At 37.5% G+C, this 22475-nt stretch overlaps 1 protein-coding gene across 1 annotated transcript; it reads left to right on the top strand.

Annotated features, from left to right (window-relative positions):
- The first annotated feature begins 2088 nt into the window (after positions 1-2088).
- On the top strand, positions 2089-9551 carry rpl35 (ribosomal protein L35). Its single transcript, XM_062025714.1, has 4 exons — positions 2089-2251; positions 2652-2788; positions 6265-6346; positions 9353-9551. The coding sequence occupies exons 1-4, from the start codon at positions 2249-2251 to the stop codon at positions 9500-9502; spliced, it is 372 nt and encodes a 123-aa protein (XP_061881698.1). The 5' UTR covers positions 2089-2248; the 3' UTR covers positions 9503-9551.
- The last annotated feature ends 12924 nt before the right edge of the window (positions 9552-22475 follow it).

Here is a 22475-nt window from a genome sequence, read left to right as displayed (position 1 = left end):
AGCTTCCTCTTGTAGTTCTCCCTGGCCTCCCTGAGTTTGGTCTTCAGCAGCCCCTGAACTCTTTTCACCTCCTCCCTGTTACCAGCATTGAATGCCCTCTTCTTCTCATTCAGTAGGGCTTTGATGTCCTTGGTCACCCACAGCTTGTTGCTTGGGTAGCAGGTTGACCGTCCTTGATGGGACATTTGAGTCAATACAGAAGTTGATATAGTCTGTGAAGCACTCTGTGAGCCCGTCAATGTCCTCTCCATGAGGCTCCATGAGCACCTGCCAGTCAGTTACCTCAACACAGCCCTGTAGTGTCTCTTGGACTCCTTTGACCACCTTCTCACTGTTTTTTTGGTCACAGGCTGTCTTTTGATCAGAGGCACATAACAGGGGTTGAGGTAAACAAGGTTGTGGTCTGACCGGCCCAGCTCTGGTAGCGGTATGGAGCTATACGCACCCTTGATGTTTGCGTACAGCAGGTCCAGGATCTTATTTCTTCTGGTGTGGCAGCTGACATACTGAGTGAAGTTGGGTAGTGATTTGTTCATAGTAACATGGTTAAAATCCCACGAGATGAGGATGAGAGCTTTCGGTTGCTTAGTTTGGAGTCTGGCTATAGAGCTGTGGATGACGTCACTGGCAGCTGCAGCGTTAGCAGAGTGGGGGATATATATATATATATATATATATATATATATATATATATATATATATATATATATATATATATATACATATATATATATATATATATATATATATATATATATATATATATACACCATGGACTTGTCCAGGGTGTACCCCGCCTGCCGCCCGAATGCAGCTGAGATAGGCTCCAGCACCCCCCACGACCCCAAAAGGGACAAATGGTACAAAATGGATGGATGGATGGATGGATATTTATATATAGTATATATAGGTCTGCAACATTTTATTATTTTAATAATGCATCGATTAGTTTGTTCGATTATTCGGGTAAACACATACTTTAAAAACTCAAATATATTTTAAATTAAAATAATAAAAATTGCTTTTATATATCGCCTTTCTCAACAAACTCAAAGTGCTGTACAGTAAAATCAATCATTTTAGAGAAAGTAGTTTGAATAAATAAAAATTCTGCTTACCCTCAATTTTGTTATTTTTGTCTAATAAATGCACATCTTTAACATTGAAATTGTGCATTAATAAAAATTAAAAAAGAAGAACTCTACGCTGTTGTCCGCCACACAGATCACAGCACACAAACACACACTGCCATCATGTGCGCTCTAGTGCAGTGGCCATATGGAAACTATGGCCGCCTTTCTAAAATTCCTGACACTCAATGTGGTTCGGATTTGAATAATTTGTATTCGGTAAATAGAGAAAATAACTCAAATATTTTTTCTAATCCAATTTATCGATTTAATCAATTAATCGTTGCAGCCCGACATATACACATACAAAAATCAATAATTAAATCTAAAAAAACGGTTTGATTTTAATTGTATATTTCATGTAACAAAAATTTAAATCAGCAGTCAGCAGAAACAAAAAAAAACCTGACCAAAGCAAATGTTTTTTTTTATATTCCAACAACGGAACTGGAAGTTATTTCAAGACAAGAAAAAAGAAGGTGCTTTTTTGTATCCTGCGTCAGAAAGACAGATCGTGGATCAATACATTTTGTTTTATATTAATGCAGAACACAATACTACACGTAGTGTCTTTAAATAGAAACTTCCGGTTCCGATGTCGTAATATAAAAAAAAACATCCGTTTTTAGTCGGTTTTTTAGTTTTTGCTGACTGGTGAGTTCTATTAATCCATCCATCCATTTTCTAATTGTCCCTTTCGGGGTCGCAGGGGCCGCTGGAGCCTATCTCAGCTGCATTCGGGCGGAAGGCAGGGTACACCCTGGACAAGTTGCCAGCTAGTTCTATTAATGTTATATGAAATATGAAATGAAAACGAACCCGTTTATTTAAATCAAGTTATTGCTTTTCGACACAAAAAAAGAACGCTTAATGTATCTGTCAAAAAATATATATATATATATATATTTTTTAAATTTGTTCTTTGAACTCATTCATGAAAAGAAAATGCAATGACCAAAACATACAATGGCTGTTATTTTTTATTTATATGGGTGGCGTTATTGTTTGCGGGACACGACCAGAGAAACCAACGAAGAAACATTCTCCGGAACCGGAAGCTTACTTTTTGGTGAGCACGAGGCGCGTCCGGCCTTTCCGACAAGACATCGAGAGGCGACATGGTGTGTATGCCGCGGGTCTCGTATAATTTGTACATTTTAACTTTTGTAACTGTTCGCCGCAATGAAAAATATCAATAATGTGCACATAAGACACTTATGTGCCTATATTGTGTCGTGTGGATAAGTATGAAGCGCTTGTCAATGAGTTAAATGGTATTTAGTCGACGCAGCAGCGCGTAGCTAAATTGCTAGGCTAATGCAACGCAGCGCTAGCTTTGAAACTGCTATCACACTAGTAACATTTTACCCGACAGTATTTGTGTCGTAAATGCATTTTTATTTTAACTGCTTAACCACATTGTGGAATGGCACGATAGGTTATCTGGTCAACGAAGAGCGAGCGTGAATGGAGGCTACCAAGAGACAATGCTAACAGCGATATGTCTTCATTATTGTCCAGGCCAAGATAAAGGCAAGAGACTTGCGAGGCAAAAAGAAAGAGGAGCTGCTGAAGCAACTCGACGATTTAAAAAACGAGCTTTCCCAACTTCGTGTGGCCAAGGTAACTGGCGGAGCGGCTTCCAAACTGTCAAAAATGTAAGTATCTTGAGTAAGTTGTTTGTAATGTTATGATCTGTATCGCCATTAAAGTACCGATATCATGTAGCAGTGTTGGCGCTGGGAATGTTCAAAATGAGCCATAAAAATGGGGTCCCACAGTAAATTTTTGGGGTCCCACTTTTTTGTAAGCGTTTTGAAAACAAATTTTAAATGTATGCATTATCCTGTTATTTCTCACATTCTATATTATGTTTTGGAAAAAGGTTGTCATAAACGTGTATCAGTGGCCTTGTGGTTAGTGTCCGCCCTGAGATCGGTAGGTTGTGAGTTCAAACCCTGGCCGAGTCATACCAAAGACTATTAAAATGGGACCCATTACCTCCCTGCTTGACACACTGCATCAAGGGTTGGAATTGGGGGTTAAATCACCAAAAATTATTCCCTGGCGCGGCCACCGCTGCTGCTCACTGCTCTCCTCACCTCCCAGTGGGTGATCAAGGGTGATGGGTCAAATGCAGATAATAATTTCGCCACACCTAGTGTGTGTGACAATTATGGGTACTATAACTTTAATAATGTAAACTCACTACACCGGTATGTTTTAGCGCTTTCATGGTGAGTTTGACAGATATAAGTAAGAATTTTACACTACTTTGTTAGAAATGGCACTAATATGTTTACTACTAAAACATTTTGATGGATTTTTGAGCGCTGTGTGTAATGTTCTATATTTTCAATAGGACATTTAAAATGTTGGTGTCCTTTACGACAGTGGTCCCCAACCTTTTTAAATAATTATAAATGGGTTATACTTGTATAGCGCTTTTCTACATTCAAGGTACTCAAAGCGCTTTGACAGTATTTCCACATTCACCCATTCACACACTGATGGCGGGAGCTGCCATGCAAGGCACCCATCAGGAGCAAGGGTGAAGTGTCTAGCCCAAGGACACAACGGACGTGACTAGGATGGTAGAAGGTAGGGATTGAACCCCAGTAACCAGCAACCCTCCGATTGCTGGCACGGCCACTCTACCAACTTCGCCACGCCGTCCCCAAATGATAAATGGGTTGTACTTGTGCAGCGCTTTTCTACCTTCAAGGTACTCAAAGCGCTTTGACAGTATTTCTACATTTTTTGTAATGTGAATGAGTGTAAATGGGGTGGGAGGTTTTTTGGGTTGGTGCACTAATTGTAAGTATCTTGTGTTTTTTTATGTTGATTTGATAAAAAATGTTTTGTATTTTTATTATATTTTTTAAACTTCTTGTGCCCCCCGGCACCAATCGATCCATGGCCCGGTGGTTGGGGACCACTGCTTTACGAGATTTATCTCTTAAAGCAGGTCACACTTAGAATTACACCCTGTACCAAATAAAATAGTGTAGCGTCCTGAAGTTTGTACTGCAGGGAATTCCGGTTATTTGTTCTGTTGTGTTGCGGTGCAAATATTCTCCCGAAATGTGTTTGTCATTATTGTTTGGTCTGGTTTCACAAAATGGCACAGATTTGTGACAGTGTTGGCGTTGTTTGTACACCCACCCTTAGTGTGACATGCATGGCTGTTGACTAAGAATGTCATTTATTTATTTGTACCGTAATTTCCGGACTATAAGCCGCTACTTTTTCCCCTCGTTCTGGTCCCTGCGGCTTATACAAGGGTGCGGCTTATTTACGGCCTGTTCTTCTCCGACACCGACGAAGAGGATTTCGGTGGTTTTAGTACACAGAAGGAAGACGATGACACAATGATTAAAGACTGACTTTTCATATACCGGTAGGCTGGTTATTTTGATAACGTACAGGCGAGCACTTTGTATTACTTTGCACCGTTGTATTATTTGTACTCTGCACGAATGCTGTTCGCCATGTCAAAGATGTGAAAGTTTGATTGAATGATTGAAAGATTTATTGTTAATAAATGGGAGACTTTGCGTTCCCAAACAGTCATCTCTGTACCGACAATCCCCTCCGTGGTAGCAGGAACCCCTGAATACTACGGTAATTACACATCAAAACCCTGCGGCTTATAGTCGGGTGCGGCTTATATATGGAGCAATCTGTATTTTCCCCTAAATTTAGCTGGTGCGGCTTATAGTCAGGTGCGGCTTATAGTCCGGAAATTACGGTACATGGGATATCCTAAATCAAAATTTTCATTCAAATTGGCTATGAACGTACAGTATGACAGCATTTCTTGTCGTCTTCAATTTAATGCCATTTTCACCCCTACCGATGCTTCAAAAGCATTGAGGTCAACTCATGGTCAACTTTATAACCGGAAAACACGGTATACAAAACGTCGGCTTCTGGGATTTCACGTCATTTCGGATTTCAATGCGTAAAAAGACACAAAAAGTGCGTTAGCGCCAACGCTGATGTAGTATACCTTAGTTGTATTGAATTCAACCGTTTGGGCATTATTCTTCTTAATTGGTAATCAAGCTTTCCTGCAGATTAGCAATTCTCATCACAGTTATGCTAATATTTAAACCAAAATGTATGTATGTCTTCGGTTTTTATATGTTGTAGCATTTTTCTAATAATAAAATGTGTGGAGTGGGTGTTATTGACATGTGCAAAATAAAATATATATATTTACTTGAATCCAGTATTCAGACAGGCCTCGTAAAGGTGATTACAGTGGTATTATTTTCTTGTCATAAACATAAAAATTGTGGATTGTTAAAACTGGTGGAATGCACTCATTTCTGCTCGTTTAAAACAAAGACAAAAGTGCTCAAGATTTTAGCTATGACTTTTTGGTTATGCATAATAAAAAAATAATTGATTCACGTGAAAGCAGTATCCGCAGATGAGTCTTGTAATGACTCGTCTTTGAATAATAAGAACACACATCAGTCTATTTCTGTATACAGCTCAGTTAAAGAATGAAAAATGTTACGAGGCTGTTTATTTTACATTACTTCACTCTTTTCCTACAAATAGTTTAATTCAAAATTCAACGATCATGAAAAAAATGATTTCCAAACTTTGTCGATGGTAAATCAGTTTTAATATTTACTATTTAAATGTTTTATAGCAAACTATCTTTGGGCACCTCACAATTCGATTACGTTAATTGATGCATCTTTAATTTATGTATATTGATGCAGTTTTGCATTTGTTTTATTTTCAATAAATAAGTGTTTATCACTTGCAACTCTTAAACAGTGCATTTGTAAAAAATCTAATGAACTCCTATCACATGTATTAAATTATTGGAAGTATGTTTAAAACTGAAAAATAAATTCCCTATAATAAAGAAGCTGGTTGGATCTTTGAGTTGGCTCGATGCAGTCAGACAAATTTTAGAACAGTCTAGAATTGATTATAATCCATATCCGAATTGCGATTCACATCAATTATGATCGATCAAAATCAATTTCCCCACCCCAGCATGTCAGTAAAAGTTAACCTATTTTTGTGACCATATAGTAAACTTGCGACTTTGGATAAATGTCATCTTTTTAAATCAACTGTGGCGTTTGTGTATCTTTTCCTTTTACAGCCGTGTGGTCCGCAAATCCATTGCCAGAGTCCTGACTGTCATCAATCAGACTCAAAAAGAAAACTTGAGAAAATTCTACAAGGTGAGGTGTTGAGCTAATAACACAACTGCTTACCTGAAGACTGACTTGAATGTGCTGCATTATTTTTCAATCATGTCTTATATTGCCACACAATATCTAAATGTCATAACTTGTGGTTTTAGTGAAATTAGGGCTGGGCCGATCAAACAATATACATCTATATTGCAATAGAAATGTAATCGGTAAAACTTTCGATATACTGCATATTTTTTTGGTTGTAAGAAAGGTGAAGTATGGAATCAAGGTTGGCTTTCTCTGGTAATCGAACAACGCAGGAAGTGATCACTGATCTGTGGGAGTGACACGCTAACTGCCAATCAGGTTGCAGTATCAATAATCAAGTTTTGTTGTCTGGCGGTTGATTCTTTGCATGGAGTGAGAAGAGAAAGTAAAGATGAAGAAATTGTGGATAAGAGAGTCACCTGGCCAGTATTGCACTTTTATGTATTTTTTCAAAGGAACCACCAAGACCAGTATACCAAGGCTGGACAATTAATTGAATTTTGATTTGAAATATGGCTTGTCACTATCACTAAATTATAGTCAACGGGAGGGGGTTACCTTTCAATGGGCCACGCAACGTGCATGCTAATTCCGTAGCTTGTGACAATGAAACAGATGAGCGAATGAATGAAAAGCTTGGTAGCGTGTTAGGATGGGAGTCAGAGTGTCAGAAGATGGAGCTAATTGTTTTAATGACATTCAGACTTTGTAAATCAGCAATGGAGCAGTATCTATACATCTGTTGCTTCTTAGTGCAACAACACACGTGTGAAAACCCCATCCGACTCAAACTTCAAATACAACTAAAGTTCCGTGAGTGAATAACGTATATCTACTACAGCACGTCTATCATAAATTTGGGATGTTACTATTTATTAGGCACAGCACTAGTATGCCTAATCAATTACTAAACTCAACAAAAAAAGAAAAGTCAGTTGATTTCCGCATTTACAGAACCTCGGACAGAATCGCCTAATTGGCCAGTAAAACGGAGTCTGCTGTTAAACGCAGAATATTAGGAAAATTGACAAATGTAAGTGAGATGTTCGAAGCAATGTAGAGAGCCCTTTAAAACAGCTAACAGAACAATTCATACACCTACAGCTCATCTCCTTGTAGTGTTGTGAATGTACAAACAGCAGTCACAACTTCAGAGGCGCGCTCTTTTTTTTAAATTTTTTTTTTACAGCCTCTAATTGTCCTTTACTCGTCAGGCTAACAGCAAAGCACACTTCCTCCCTTCACAATAATGGCACACATCTGGTTGGACTGCAACAAAAAGGTTTCAAAAAAGTACCTTGCCACAAGCGCTATGTAGTACAAGTATTTATTGATACATTTACACAATTATGCTCTGACCATAAATACTGGTCACAATTTTCCAAATATGTATTGTCCCAAAAATGTTTTATATATATTTGCGTTCAATTATACATTTCTTTAAATGTTTTTTGACACAAAAGCACACCACTCTAGTGGGTATAAGTTTAAAAGGTAAAAAAATGGAATCAAAAACAAAATAGAAAACATTTTTTATATTGCTGTTAAAATGTATTGTTACTGCTATTATTTTACTTGTTTTATTGGTTTCAGTTTTGGGGTACGATAAATACTCATCTTTTCAATTGATTGAATAATCGTGTTATTAATCATGAATACAATATCAATACCAAATAATCGTAATTGTTTTTGCCATAATCGTCCAGCCCTAATACCACACCATCATAGCCGTGCTCACCCTTTAGAGCGCTACAAACTGTGGCAGTAAACTTGCAGAAAATAGTTCTTAAGTTTCTGTATACATTTTCATACTTTGCACTATTTTCTTATACCTAATTTTTATTTTATTTTGTACTTATTTTTGCACCTTTTATTTTAAGAGCTTATTGTTAATAGTTCTGGGATTTTACTATTTTGTTAACATTGAATGTTTTCTATGCTTGTGTTGACATTTCCTTTTCTGTCTTGATGGCTGAGAGGATTATAATCAGGACGGTTACATTTCATATAAAAATGCTTGCATTTAGTATTTGTTCTCCCGCTCCCTATTTTCCATCGGTCATAAATAACAGTAATTATCTATATTGATCCTTATAAAGCACTTATATGCTGAGAAGTTTTCAGCCATATCGCCCAGCCCTAAGTCCAATTATTCAAAAAGGATACGATTATGAATTTAAATAGTATGTACATTTTAGTTAAGTCTGTTTAGGCCAGAGGCTGGCCTAACTTTTTGATTTAAGGGTCGCATTGGGCTAAAAAAATTGGGTCGAGGGCTGAAAGCAGACTGCATGTAAAGTAACTATTTATATATATATATATATATGTACTGTATGTATATGTTTGTGTATGTATATATATATTTATATATATAGAGATGGATAGATATGAATATTAAGAGTATATGAAAGTTTGACACCTACCTTTACTTCCGTGACGACCTCCCTTAAAGTTTTGTAATCAGAAAACACAAGCAGCTAAAATGTGCCAAATGTGAGTAAGTGTGGTGTTTTGCATTTTCCCCAATTATGTTTTATAATGGATTTAAATGGGTGTAATTTTGAATTGTCTATGGTGCATGGACATCGTTTATCATGTCCATACAGTCAGGGTGTGTGACATTTTGTTTGTTGGATTTTTTTTTTTGCACCGTGACTAGGAAAGGTTGTTTACATTGGGTCACATAAGTAATGATGCGCATATTGTAGACCTGCGCCATAAAAGGTCATTGACTTGAATTACTCACGTTGTCCACAAGATGGCGACCAAGTAAGGGTTTTATCATTGTCAGACTTTTAGAATAACCTGAAATCTCCCTGCGACTTGGACTCCCTGGTTTAGGTTAATCGGGATAAGGAATGACACTGACAGCTCTTACTCATGATGTTTGTCTCCTTTGTAGTCATCAAATAACATGTATGAAGTTTAGGATTAACATATCTTTCCCAGTTGTCATTCTTCGCATTATTTACCAGTTTGACCTAATCACATGTTTTGTTTCAGGGCAAGAAATACAAGCCCTTGGACCTGAGGCCCAAGAAGACAAGAGCTATGCGGCGCCGCCTCAACAAACATGAGGAGAATCTGCGCACAAAGAAGCAGCAGAGAAAAGATCTCCTTTATTCCGTCAGAAAATTTGCTCTCAAAGCTTGAAGCTTTTTCTCTTTGAAAAAATAAAATCTAAAGTTGCCTAAGTGCAAAATTGTCTACAATTATCTCCGCCATGCTGCTATGGCTTTGGTTTATATTTTCTGCACTTTTGCACATCCCAAATATCCAAAACAGGTACCAATCAGTAATGGTTAGTTTTGCATAATCGGCTGGGTTCAAAACTACTACAAACTGACACGCTCTAAAAGGCAAGTCCTTTTTGAAAGATTTTATATTTAATATTTTTTGTTAAAACATTTTTTTTAATGGAAAAAAACAGAATATGCAGGATTTCCTGAAAGTTGCAAAGTGGAATACTTTAAATGACTTAACTGCAGCCTTTTGATAGGTCAATAATTAATAACAAGGATTTTAATGGTATATTTTTGGAAACACTTTTTCTTTAAACTCCCCCTGCCCCTTGGCTGGAAAATCGGGTTTGCGCAAAGTGTTGTTTTTTTACTTTTCAACTTTCAACACTACATTTTTCCAGAGCTTCAGACCGATCCATAGAAGTTTTTAAGTATATTTTTTCCGTTTTAAATATGTAGTAAATGACAAAACCATAAAAACATGTATTATGAGAAAACCACAAAAAATTTGATATTTCCTAAAATACGTTGTCAGGTGGACTACTTAAAAGTTAAATACTGTATAGCCACAGTAACAATCTATTTGGAATAACCCTCAAAGTGTCTTAAACTGCTCAAATTTCAGCCGTCTAAACGTTTAAATTGTACTTATTTGATGAAGAGAAAATATTGCAAAGCAAAAAATGTCCTTTTTGTGGTAAGGCAGTCAAGGGTTAACTGCTTTGATTATTTTTATGCACAATATTGGTATCTTGACTCAACTTTATTAAGCTTTGTTTACCAAGTTTAGACAACCCCTGATAACGTTCAACCTTGTGTTTACAGATGTATTAGTCTTCTGTTTGAGAAGTGGCTGTCACTTTTAGATTTGCAGCAGTTCAATGTACATGTTTTAGAAAAAAACACCCAAGTTAAATACAAATGCATGCTTTGAAACCATATGAAATACATTAAAGAGCTTAGACTTTAGAAAAAAACCCAGTTAACCACATTTAAATTGTGTGGTGAAAAGTACTTTTTTACCCAACTATGTTGGTACGTTATTTTACTGAACATTAAACTCCGGGCAAATATGAAGCAGTTTATCCAACATTACAAGCATATATGACAGTTATGTAAATGGCCTCCAATATGAACACAAAACGTTTCATGTTTCTGAGATGTAAAAATATACCGTAATTTCCGGACTATAAGCCGCACCAGATAAATTTAGGGGAAAATACAGATTGCTCCATATATAAGCCGCACCCGACTATAAGCCGCAGGGTTTTGATGTGTATTTACCGTAGTATATAAGGGTTCCTGCTACCACGGAGGGGATTGTCGGGACAGAGATGACTAGGGATGATACTCGAAACCGGTTTTCCCGGTTGTTTGATAAGAAAAGAACCTAGTCCTCGGACTCGAATCCCTTTTTGAGAACCAGTACGCGTTATCGAGACCACTATAGTAAAGAAAAAGAGTGGAATCCCGTCCCGACCAGAAATGCTCCGTGGGACATCACAAGAAATTACGTCATGTAGCTCAGTCATTAGACGCAGATAGGGAAAGCAGGAAAACAATGGACGGGAAAAAGCGCTCCAAGGTGTAATAAAGTTCGAAACAAAAGGTATAATCCAACGAATAACTTTACTGAGAGATTTTAGCAGGGTAAAAACACATGACGAACACTTTTACGACCAACCGGAAACAGCAACCAGGCTAGCAACGCACCTCCTTTACGGCAGCTGTCGCAACGGCAGCTGTCGCAACGTTCTTAATGCAACCGCAGCACATACAACATATCTCCCTTTTTTAACTTGTTTTTCTTTCCTTGTAAACAAAACAAAATCACACTGTATATGTGTTGTCTAATTATAAATAATGCAGACGAGGCGTGTTGGCTGACTTCTTGACGTTTACTTTCACAGCGTGGCAACATGCAACACTTTTCGGGGTGACTGCGCATGCTCGTAACTCCCGTTGCGTGCTGGGTAGTGTAGATGTTATATTCTCTAGCTCATAACATTTTTCCCCCTATAAATAAATAATGTTAACTCAATAAAGTGTATTTCTTTTTTTAGCTTTAACTTTTAATTTTTTTTAGCATTGTAACCACATTTGCAAAGAACTTTTCTCTTCATAGAATTTTCTTTCAATAAAGAAATAAAGTGCAAAAATGTCAAAGCATCATAACAAACAGTTATGTCAAATAGCAGCAGAAGTGCACTTTTTGGAGAGCTGTATTATTTTCAGTTTTGTGCCCAAGGGACTGATTTTATTTAACACTATTATTATTTATACACCTATAGTGATCACAGAGACAGGTTGTTTTTGTGTTACTGTATATATTTGTTTCTCTGAAAAATCCCACTTAATATACTTTGGGTAACAACAGTCAATATTTATTTGTTTTATTTTATTTTTTTAGGTGGGTAACAGTCAATATTTATTTATTAGATTTTTAAAAAAAATTATGTAATAAAAGTGAGCTTTTGTTAAACCAAATATTGTGTGTTTTTTCCCATATACAACAACCTATCTGGACCCGATAAGAGAATCGATAAGGAATCGGTTCGATAAGAGGATTCGATAATAGGCTCGAACTCGATAATTCCTTATCAAACATCATCCCTAGAGATGACTGTTTGGGAACGCAAAGCGTCCCATTTATTAACAATAAATCTTTCAATCATTCAATCAAACTTTCACATCTTTGACATGGCGAACAGCATTCGTGCAGAGTACAAATAATACAACGGTGCAAAGTAATACAAAGTGCTCGCCTGTACGTTATCAAAATAACCAGCCTACCGGTATATGAAAAGTCAGTCTTTAATCATTGTGTCATCGTCTTCCTCCTGCGTACTAAAACCACCGAAATCCTCTTCGTTGGTGTCGGAGAAGAACAGGCCGTAAATAAGCCGCACCCTTGTATAAGCCGCAGGGACCAGAACGACGGGAAAAAGTAGCGGCTTATAGTCCGGAAATTACGGTACTTTATTTATGTGAGCACCGACCCTACGTATAAATGTTATTTAAAAAAAAAAAAAAAAAAATTCGGTTACCATCGGCGCTACTCGTTACTTTTAGTTTTGTTTCGTTAGCCAAAGGCTACACGAGGGCCTGTGATGCCTGCAGCCAATCTATACAAAGGAGAAGAATAAGAAGGTTTGCGATTGGTTGTTAAGGCCCGCTCCTGTTTCAGTATTTCCGGGTTCATGCGTAATGTTTGTGTTCAGTCTACACAAGCGTTCCCAGACCTTTCACTTTGATAAATATTGTATTTGTGCGATTGTACGATTTTCTATATATTTTTTTATAAATGTACAAATGGACCCCTTCAACACAAACTCGATACATCCTTTACAAAGCTAAATGTGTATTGTCTGCAGTTCTTCTATACAGCCACGTAAGGGCGCTATTCTTCCACTGGCAACTTTTACCCAACACTGCTGTTTGCTTTTAAAGGGGATGAAAGAGCACATGTGACATAATTGGTTTATTATACTATTGTTTTTTAAACACATTTTTTATGTAACCCCTACAATTTTCCCACAAATGTAAATGTAAGTAAATACGCAATAATTGGTGCCGTTTATAAATGGTAGTTACAGATAGCCACCCTACTCACTGTTTGTAGCTTGCAGGTTTAAAATAAAAACATGAATAAATAAATTGTATTTATTAGACTAATGGTCACATTTAAGATCGCAAGCGATTTGTGGCTTATACTACTGTACATAGATTTGAACAACTAAAGGGTAGAGTAACTTTAACCCATTAACATGTTAACATTAGCACGCTAACATATTAACACAAGCGTGCTTATACAGTCGTGGTCAAAAGTTTACATACACTTGTAAAGGACATAATGTCATGGCTGTCTTGAATTTCCAATCATTTCTACAACTCTTATTTTTTGTGATGGAGTGATTGTAGCACAAAACATTCATGAAGTTTGGTTCTTTTATGAATTTATTATGTATCTACTGAACATGTGACCAAATCTGCTGGGTCAAAAGTATACATACAGAAACATACATTATCAATTTTGGTGATGTAGAAAAGTTACAATCAAAATCAAATTAGCTTCATGGCATGGCCTCTTAAATTCATGAGTGATTATGATTGACGACACCTGTTGACTTCTCTGAGCCCATTTAAATAGGGCTCATGTGATGCAGTCATTAGACTCGGTTACAAACGCGACAATGGGAAAGTCAAAGGAACTCAGCACAGATCTGAAAAAAATAATAATTGACTTGAACAAGTCAGGAAAGTCACTTTGAGCCATTTCAAAGCAGCTTAAGATCCCAAGAGCAACTGTGCAGACAATTGTTCGTAAGTGTAAAGTGCATGGCACAGTTTTGTCACTGCCAAGATCAGGAAGAAAACGCAAGCTATCACCTGCTGCTGAGAAAAAGTTGGTCAGGAGGATCAAGAGTCAACCGAGAACCACCCAGAAGCAGGTCTGCAATGAATTGGAAGCTGCTGGAACACAGGTATCAGTGTCCACAGTCAAGCGTGTTTTGCATCGCCATGGATTGAGAGGCTGCCATGCAAGAAGAAAGCCCTTGCTCAAGAAGCGACACCTTAAGGCTCGTCTAAAGTTTGCTGCTGATCACATGGACAAAGATAAGACCTTCTGGAGGAAAGTTCTGTGATCAGATGAAACAAAAATTGAGCTGTTTGGCCACAATACCCAACAATATGTTTGGAGGAGAAAACGTAAGGCCTTCAATCCCAGTAACACCATTCCTACCATCGAGCGTGGTGGTGGTAGTATTATGCTCTGGGGCTGTTTTGCTGCCGATGGAACAGGTGCTTTACAGAGAGTAAATGGAACAATTAAAAGGAGGATTACCTCCATATTCTTCAGGACAACCTAAAATCATCAGCCCGGAGGTTGGGTCGTAGGCGCAGTTGGGTGTTCCAACAGGACAATGACTCCAAACACACACCAAAAGTGGTAAAGGAATGGCTAAATCATGCTAAAATTAAGGTTTTAGAATGGCCTTCCCAAAGTCCTGACTCACATGTGGACAATGCTGAAGAAACAAGTCCATGTCAGAAAACCAACAAATTTAGCTGAACTGCTCCAATTTTGTCAAGAGGAGTGGTGAAAAATTTACCCAGAAGCTTGTGGATGGCTACCAAAAGCGCCTTACTGCAGTGAAACTTGCCAAGGGACATGTAACCAAATATTAACATTGCTGCATGTACACTTTTGACCCAGCAGATTTGGTCACATTTTCAGTAGAGCCATAATCAATTCATAAAAGAACCAAACTTCATGAATGTTTTTGTGACCAAGAAGTATGTGCTCCAATCACTCTATCACAAAAAATAAGAGTTGTAGAAATTATTTGAAACTCAAGACAGCCATGACATTATGTTGTTTACAAGTATGTAAACTTTTTATCGGGGCTGTAAATATTAGCATTAGTGAAATACCAAAATATGACACTAAGGCATATACCTGTTAAATTAGCTAAAAATAACCTAGCAGGTTAGTGTTAGCATATTAAAATGCTAACTGTAACATGCGTCAAATACCAAAATATAATACTGAGGCGTTTACGTGAAAAATTTGTTTCAAATGACTGAGGTGTATACCTACAAATCAGCTAAAGAATAAAAGGTAGCATACTAACATTAGTACGCTATTAAGTACCATTTGTCGAATAACAAAATATTTAACACTGAGCTGTATACCTTGAAAATTAGCATTAAAAAAAGCGAGCATGCTAATATAATGGCAATGATTGTCCTGCGGGCCGTTAAAATAAAATAGCTATGAGCCGCTTTTGGACAATCATGCTTTTAAAATGAGAACAGGCCAATGCAGTGAAGAGAAGCAATACAACATAAATCACATGAGGACTGTTACCTGGACTAAAATTGTTGTTCGACAAGAGATTCCTAAAATAATAATTTTGTTGGTGTCTGACAGGAACTAAACAAAATTATCTTATATAAAAAAAAAAGTAGACCTATGTTGCATAACTCTGTGCACAAACACTGCTCCTTAAAGATGCCAATGTCAGCACAGTGACCCTGAGGAATGCCTGGAATGCGAAGCACCTTTATTCTAATTAGTTTTCTGAGCGACACCATGCTGTCAGCCACAGCAGCCATCTTGTCCCACACGTCTGGACGCCATGAGCTCCAGGACGCTCCACAAACTGTCCTTCTGTTTGAGCGTGCTCCCCTTCTTTCTTTGCGCCCGTGTGGCGTCCGCCAAGAAGACGGGCTGCTTCAGAGTCAACAACTGCAAGTGCATCATGAAGGACGGCAGTGGCGTCATAAACCTTCAAGCCATGGGAGACTCGGACGGGTTTCTGGGGCGAATGAAACACGTCCCTACAGACGACACGCCGATCGGTGAAGAAATCCTGCTGACTTTTAGTCCATGCCAACCTTTCTCGCAGCCTGAAGACCTGACAGGAAGTGACTGCACTAACGTGGCTGCCTGTCTCGTTGTCAGGTACTTCCAAAAAAAATCTATAGAAAACGTTTTGCATGTTTATTTATATATATATATATATATATATATATATATATATATATATATATATATATATATATATATATATATATATATATATATATATACATATATATATATATATATATGAATGTATATTTATATATAGATTATATAAATTAATATGTATATATATACATTGATTTATATATGAATACATATATATTATTTATACAAACCCTGTTTCCATGTGAGTTGGGAAATTGTGTTAGATGTAAATATAAACGGAATACAATGATTTGCAAATCATTTTCAACCCACATTCAGTTGAATATGCTACAAAGACAACATATTTGATGTTCAAACTGATAAACATTTTTTTTTTTTGCAAATAATCATTAACTTTAGAATTTGATGCCAGCAACACGTGACAAAGAAGTTGGGAAAGGTGGCAATAAATACTGATAAAGTTGAGGAATGCTCATCAAACACTTATTTGGAACATCCCACAGGTGAACAGGCAAATTGGGAACAGGTGAGTGCCATGATTGGGTATAAAAGTAGATTCCATGAAATGCTCAGTCATTCACAAACAAGGATGGGGCGAGGGTCACCACTTTGTCAACAAATGCGTGAGCAAATTGTTGAACAGTTTAAGAAAAACCTTTCTCAACCAGCTATTGCAAGGAATTTAGGGATTTCACCATCTACGGTCCGTAATATCATCAAAGGGTTCAGAGAATCTGGAGAAATCACTGCATGTAAGCAGCTAAGCCCGTGACCTTCGATCCCTCAGGCTGTACTGCGTCAACAAGCGACATCAGTGTGTAAAGGATATCACCACATGGGCTCAGGAACACTTCAGAAACCCACTGTCAGTAACTACAGTTGGTCGCTACATCTGTAAGTGCAAGTTAAAACTCTCCTATGCAAGGCGAAAACCGTTTATCAACAACACCCAGAAACGCCGTCGGCTTCGCTGGGCCTGAGCTCGTCTAAGATGGACTGATGCAAAGTGGAAAAGTGTTCTGTGGTCTGACGAGTACACATTTCAAATTGTTTTTGGAAACTGTGGACGTCGTGTCCTCCGGACCAAAGAGGAAAAGAACCATCCGGATTGTTATAGGCGCAAAGTTGAAATCCAGCATCTGTGATGGTATGGGGGTGTATTAGTGCCCAAGACATGGGTAACTTACACATCTGTGAAGGCGCCATTAATGCTGAAAGGTACATACAGGTTTTGGAGCAACATATGTTGCCATCCAAGCAACGTTACCATGGACGCCCCTGCTTATTTCAGCAAGACAATGCCAAGCCATGTGTTACATCAACGTGGCTTCATAGTAAAAGAGTGCGGGTACTAGACTGGCCTGCCTGTAGTCCAGACCTGTCTCCCATTGAAAATGTGTGGCACATTATGAAGCCTAAAATACCACAACGAAGACACCCGGACTGTTGAACAACTTAAGCTGTACATCAAGCAAGAATGGGAAATAATTCCACCTGAGAAGCTTAGTAAATGTGTCTCCTCAGTTCCCAAACGTTTACTGGGTGTTGTTAAAAGGAAAGGCCATGTAACACAGTGGTGAACATGCCCTTTCCCAACTACTTTGGCACGTGTTGCAGCCATGACATTCTAAATTAATTATTATTTGCAAAAAAAAAAAAAGTTTATGCGTTTGAACACCAAATATCTTGTCTTTGTAGTGCATTCAATTGAATATGGGTTGAAAAGGATCTGCAAATCATTGTATTCAGTTTATATTTACATCTAAACAATTTCCCAACTCATATGGAAACGGGGTTTGTATTTCCAGTACCATTCACACTCGCGTTCTACCAAAATTGTATTTCCTCGTTGGCATAATTGTCACATTTGCACAAAGTGCAAGTACGAACGTGCTAAAAGGTGTGTTTTGTGAGCAGGTATCAGAGGTTCAGCAGCTACATTTACCGCTACATCAACTTTGGTGGACACGACGGCAATGAATTCCATTACAACGACACTCTGAGGACGCTGTCAGTCTCTTATTTTGGTGAGATGACAGATATAAATGTCAAATATATATTTAAATAACGTCTTTCTCCTCCTGCTTGTCAGGACACAAAGAACTTCCAACCACCATTGTTCATTATCACTGCAATCCAAACGAGTCCTCGTCCTTCATCCGAGACCAGATATTGAAGGAGGAAGAGGTGCTGAACATCTGGGTGGAGAGTCCGTGTGCTTGTCCTAACGCTTGTGCCATCGGCGACCTCGGACTTGGAACCATCTTTCTCATCATCCTTTCTTTAAGCGCTGCTGCTTACTTCATCCTTGGTAAGCTAGTATTTTTTATTTTATTATTTTTTTGCTTTTAAAGGAAAACCCATCATCCACTACCCTTATGTGAGACAAGAACACATGCCTGTCTCTATTCTGAGTGCTCTAAATAGTGAAAAACTGCAAGGAAGAGGCAGCTATGCAGGTTATGCCTAAACAACAACATTATTTAATTGCTCTGACCTGCATATCAACCAAACTATAGCAAAAGGAGCTAACACAGAGGAACTACTTTTCTGGGGTAGTGACACATCGCCTTGCTCACACTGTTCAGTAGCTACCAGCTAGCTTGAGGATGGGATGGGAAGTGACTAAAACAAATATAGTCTGAAATAATTCAGTGTAAAAATACAATTTGTAAAATTAATTGTATAAACAATTCGGTGCAAAAACCTCTGTGTTAAAAATACAGTCGAACAAATTCAGTTTATACAAAAATTGGTGTAAAAAATGAAGTATTAAAAAAATTGGTGTAGAAAAACTCAGTGTAAGCATAAAACAATCGGGGTAAAATTAAGAATAAAAAAATCAATGTATAAAAAATTGGTGTAAATAAAATCTGTGTGTAAAAAAACAAAAGTAAAAAAGTTCAGTGCAGAAATATTTGTTGCTTCAAAACTCAGGACTCAACTCGCGATGAATTAAAACTGAACCAATCGATCCTGTCTCAGAAGCAGCCAATGAGGTGTCAAGTTGGAAGTCACGTGACACGGCTCTTGAGTTTTGAAGCAACCAACTGAATTTTAAAGTTTTAAAAAAATTCAGTGTACAAAAATATCATTGTATAAATCATTGTATTGTATTGTATATTTCATTGTATTCAGTGTATAAAATGCAGGATAAAAAAATTAAGGGAAAACAAATTTAGTCTAAAATAATTCAGTGTAAAAATAGTGTGTAAAATAATAATTGTATAAACTGTTCTGTGTAAAAACCTCTGTGTATCACATTCAGTGTTAAAAATACAGTGATAAACAAATTGGTGTATAAAAATGAAGTATAAAAAAATTGGTGTAGAAAAACTTACAAAAAATATAGTGTATAAAACAATCAGGGTAAAATTCTGAATAAAAAAATCAGTGTATAAAAAATTGTTGTAAATAAATTGTGTGTAAAAAAAATCAATGTAAAAAAATTTGGTGCAGAAATATTTGGTACTTTAAAACTCAGGACTGAACTCGCGATGAATTAAAACTGAACCAATCGATCCTGTCTCAGAAGCAGCCAATGAGGTGTCAAGTTGGAAGTCTGGTGACACGGCTCTTGAGTTTTGAAGCAACCAACTGAATTTTAAAACTCTGTATTTTGACCAACTTAATATTTAAACACACACATTTTGCTCACAAATGTTTATTCAATTTAATTGTCAGCATCATTTGATATATCAAAATTAAATTAGTGCAGTTCAGCTACATTTGTTGGTTTTCTGACATTGACTTGTTTCTTCAGCATTGTCAGGACTTTCTAAAACCTTAATTCTAGCCTGATTTAGCCATTCCTTTACCAATGTTGACATCTGTTTGGGGTCATTGTCCTGTTGGAACACCCGACTGCGCCCAAGACCCAACCTCCGGGCTGATGATTTTAGGTTGTCCTGAAGAATTTGGAGGTAATCCTCCTTTTTCATTGTCCCATTTACTCTCTGTAAAGCACCAGTTCCATTGGCAGCAAAACAGGCCCAAAGCATAATACTACCACCACCATGCTTGACGGTAGGCATGGTGTTCCTGGGATTAAAGGCCTCACCTTTTCTCCTCCAAACATATTGCTGGGTATTGTGGCCAAACAGCAAAATTTTTGTTTCATCTGACATCACATGGACAAAGAAAACAACCTTCTGGAGGAAAGTTCTGTGGTCAGATGAAACAAAAATATATTTAAATATATCTATCTATCTATCTATCTATCTATATAAAAATATATCAAAATAAAACTGTTCAGAAACCTCAATCAAATCTTTGGCAAAAAAGATGCAAATGAACCTCCATAGTTACGTATTTTAGAAAAACCACATTGGAAATGTGTTTTAAATGATTGATGATGTGTGTGATATGTCGTATAAAGTGTGTTGTCCCAGAAACGACACAGGTTTCATTGTGTCGGCAGGCTCTTGTGCTCTCAGACCTTTTCGCAGCAGCAGTGGAGTTCAGATCTCTCCAGAACACAACGTCTGGTGCATGATTTGCTTCCTCTTCACTGAAAACAGGCCAGCAAGGAAATACTACGCAGACGTGAACCATGAGGAAGAACGCACATTGTCTGAATCCGTCAAAGTTTAGCAATAATCATCATATCAGGACAATTTTTTTTTTTACCTGAAAACAAGAATATATCAATGTTTACTCTGATTTGTTGTGTGTAAAAATGTTTTCTGTCGAAGCTAGCACAGCTCGTAGGTTTAATGTGCACAATTAAATATCTATGCTCAAACAGCCATGTGTTTATATTGGGGAATGTCGTTTTTTTCGTGGACAAAAGCGTTAATGTCTTTTGTTTTTATGTTAGCATTCCCGGGCGCGGCACTGCTGCTGCCCACTGCTGCCCACTGCTCCCCTCACCTCCCACAGGGTGATCAAGGGGATGGGTCAAATGCAGAGGACAAATTTCACCACACCTAGTGTGTGTGTGTGTGACAATCATTGGTACTTTAACTTTAACTTAAGCTAGCTAGTGCTTCTCCGGCAAATGAGCAGAGTGAAAGTGTTATCAATCACACACACACACACACACACACACACACACACACACACACACACACACACACACACACACACACACACACACACACACACACACACACACACACACACACACACACACACACACACACACACACACACACACACACACACACACACACACACATGCGTCGAGCTCATAGAGCGATACCCTGTGTCGGTGCGCGTACCGCTTTTAGAAAGTCACGTGACCGATCATGAGCTGCTTTGGTCACGTGACCGATACGCGAACTGTATCGCACTGACGCCTCCTCTGTGCCCTGTGAGCAACGTTCCCTCTAAGGTGCGCGCCTGCGCAATTGCGCACTGCTCAAGCGTCCTCTGCGCACAGCAAATATATGCCGCGCACCAAATCAAACCCATCTGAATTCTAAACAAAATAAACACAGTTATTCTGTGTAATTTTGAAATGCAACTTTGAGTGACAGTGACAACAAGCGGCCCTAACGGTGTTCGTCAACAACACGGATACCACTAAGCCACTGGTGCGTTTATGGCCACACAAAAAGTTGGACAACTCAAACACCACACAAAGTTACACTATGACTCCTCAGTTATACGTGTGCTTATTTTTCTGTCATTTATTATTAATGTTAATTTATTCATATTAATCATGGAATGCTTTTACTAGAGAAAGTTATAAGAATGACGGCGTGGCGAAGTTGGTAGAGTGGCTGTGCCAGCAATTGGAGAGTTGCTGGTTACTGGTTCAATCCCCACCTTCTACCATCCTAGTCATGATACATGTTCAAATTATTTATTAACTGTATCTAAAAAAGATAAAAATACATTTTTATTTAAATTAAGATATGAAATAATCATAAATGAAATACAATGACTTGGTTTATATTATTGTATATACTAGGTCAGGGGTGGGCAATTAATTTTCACCGTGGGCCGCATAAGCAACCCGAGCACTGCCGGAGGGCCACACGACAATATTTCAATTAAATTTTGCTCAATATTATTTTTGATATACCGTAAGATAAATAATAATGATGATAATAATAATAATAATTAATAATAATAATAATAATTTAATTTAACCTAACTTAACTTTATACGAAAGCAGATTGCTTTTGATGGTCACTTTATCCTGCATTATCCAACATTTTTCCCCGTCAGATTTGGACAACCATCTGTTGTTAAAAATAGTTTTTAATCATATTTATTTTATATTGTTTTTTATATTGGTTTTATATGTAATTGTTTTTTCTTTTTATTCAGTCATTGGTGGAGCTAAGGATAATATTTGAATATTGTTTTTAATATTGTTGTGCAGCACTTTGGAAACATTTTGTTGTTTAAATGTGCTGTATAAATAAAGTGGATTGGATTGTCACACCTGCCAGCT

Source organism: Entelurus aequoreus, linkage group LG17 (genome assembly GCF_033978785.1).
Source record: "Entelurus aequoreus isolate RoL-2023_Sb linkage group LG17, RoL_Eaeq_v1.1, whole genome shotgun sequence".
Lineage (NCBI taxonomy): Eukaryota > Metazoa > Chordata > Actinopteri > Syngnathiformes > Syngnathidae > Entelurus > Entelurus aequoreus.
The sequence above is the reverse complement of the archived record's forward strand: the minus strand, read 5'-3'. Positions and strand labels throughout refer to the sequence as shown.

Coding starts and splice junctions, on each gene's coding strand:
- rpl35 (XM_062025714.1), top strand. Junction 2,789..6,264: donor GCTTCCAAACTGTCAAAAAT/GTAAGTATCTTG, acceptor TTCCTTTTACAG/CCGTGTGGTCCGCAAATCCA. Junction 6,347..9,352: donor ACTTGAGAAAATTCTACAAG/GTGAGGTGTTGA, acceptor GTTTTGTTTCAG/GGCAAGAAATACAAGCCCTT.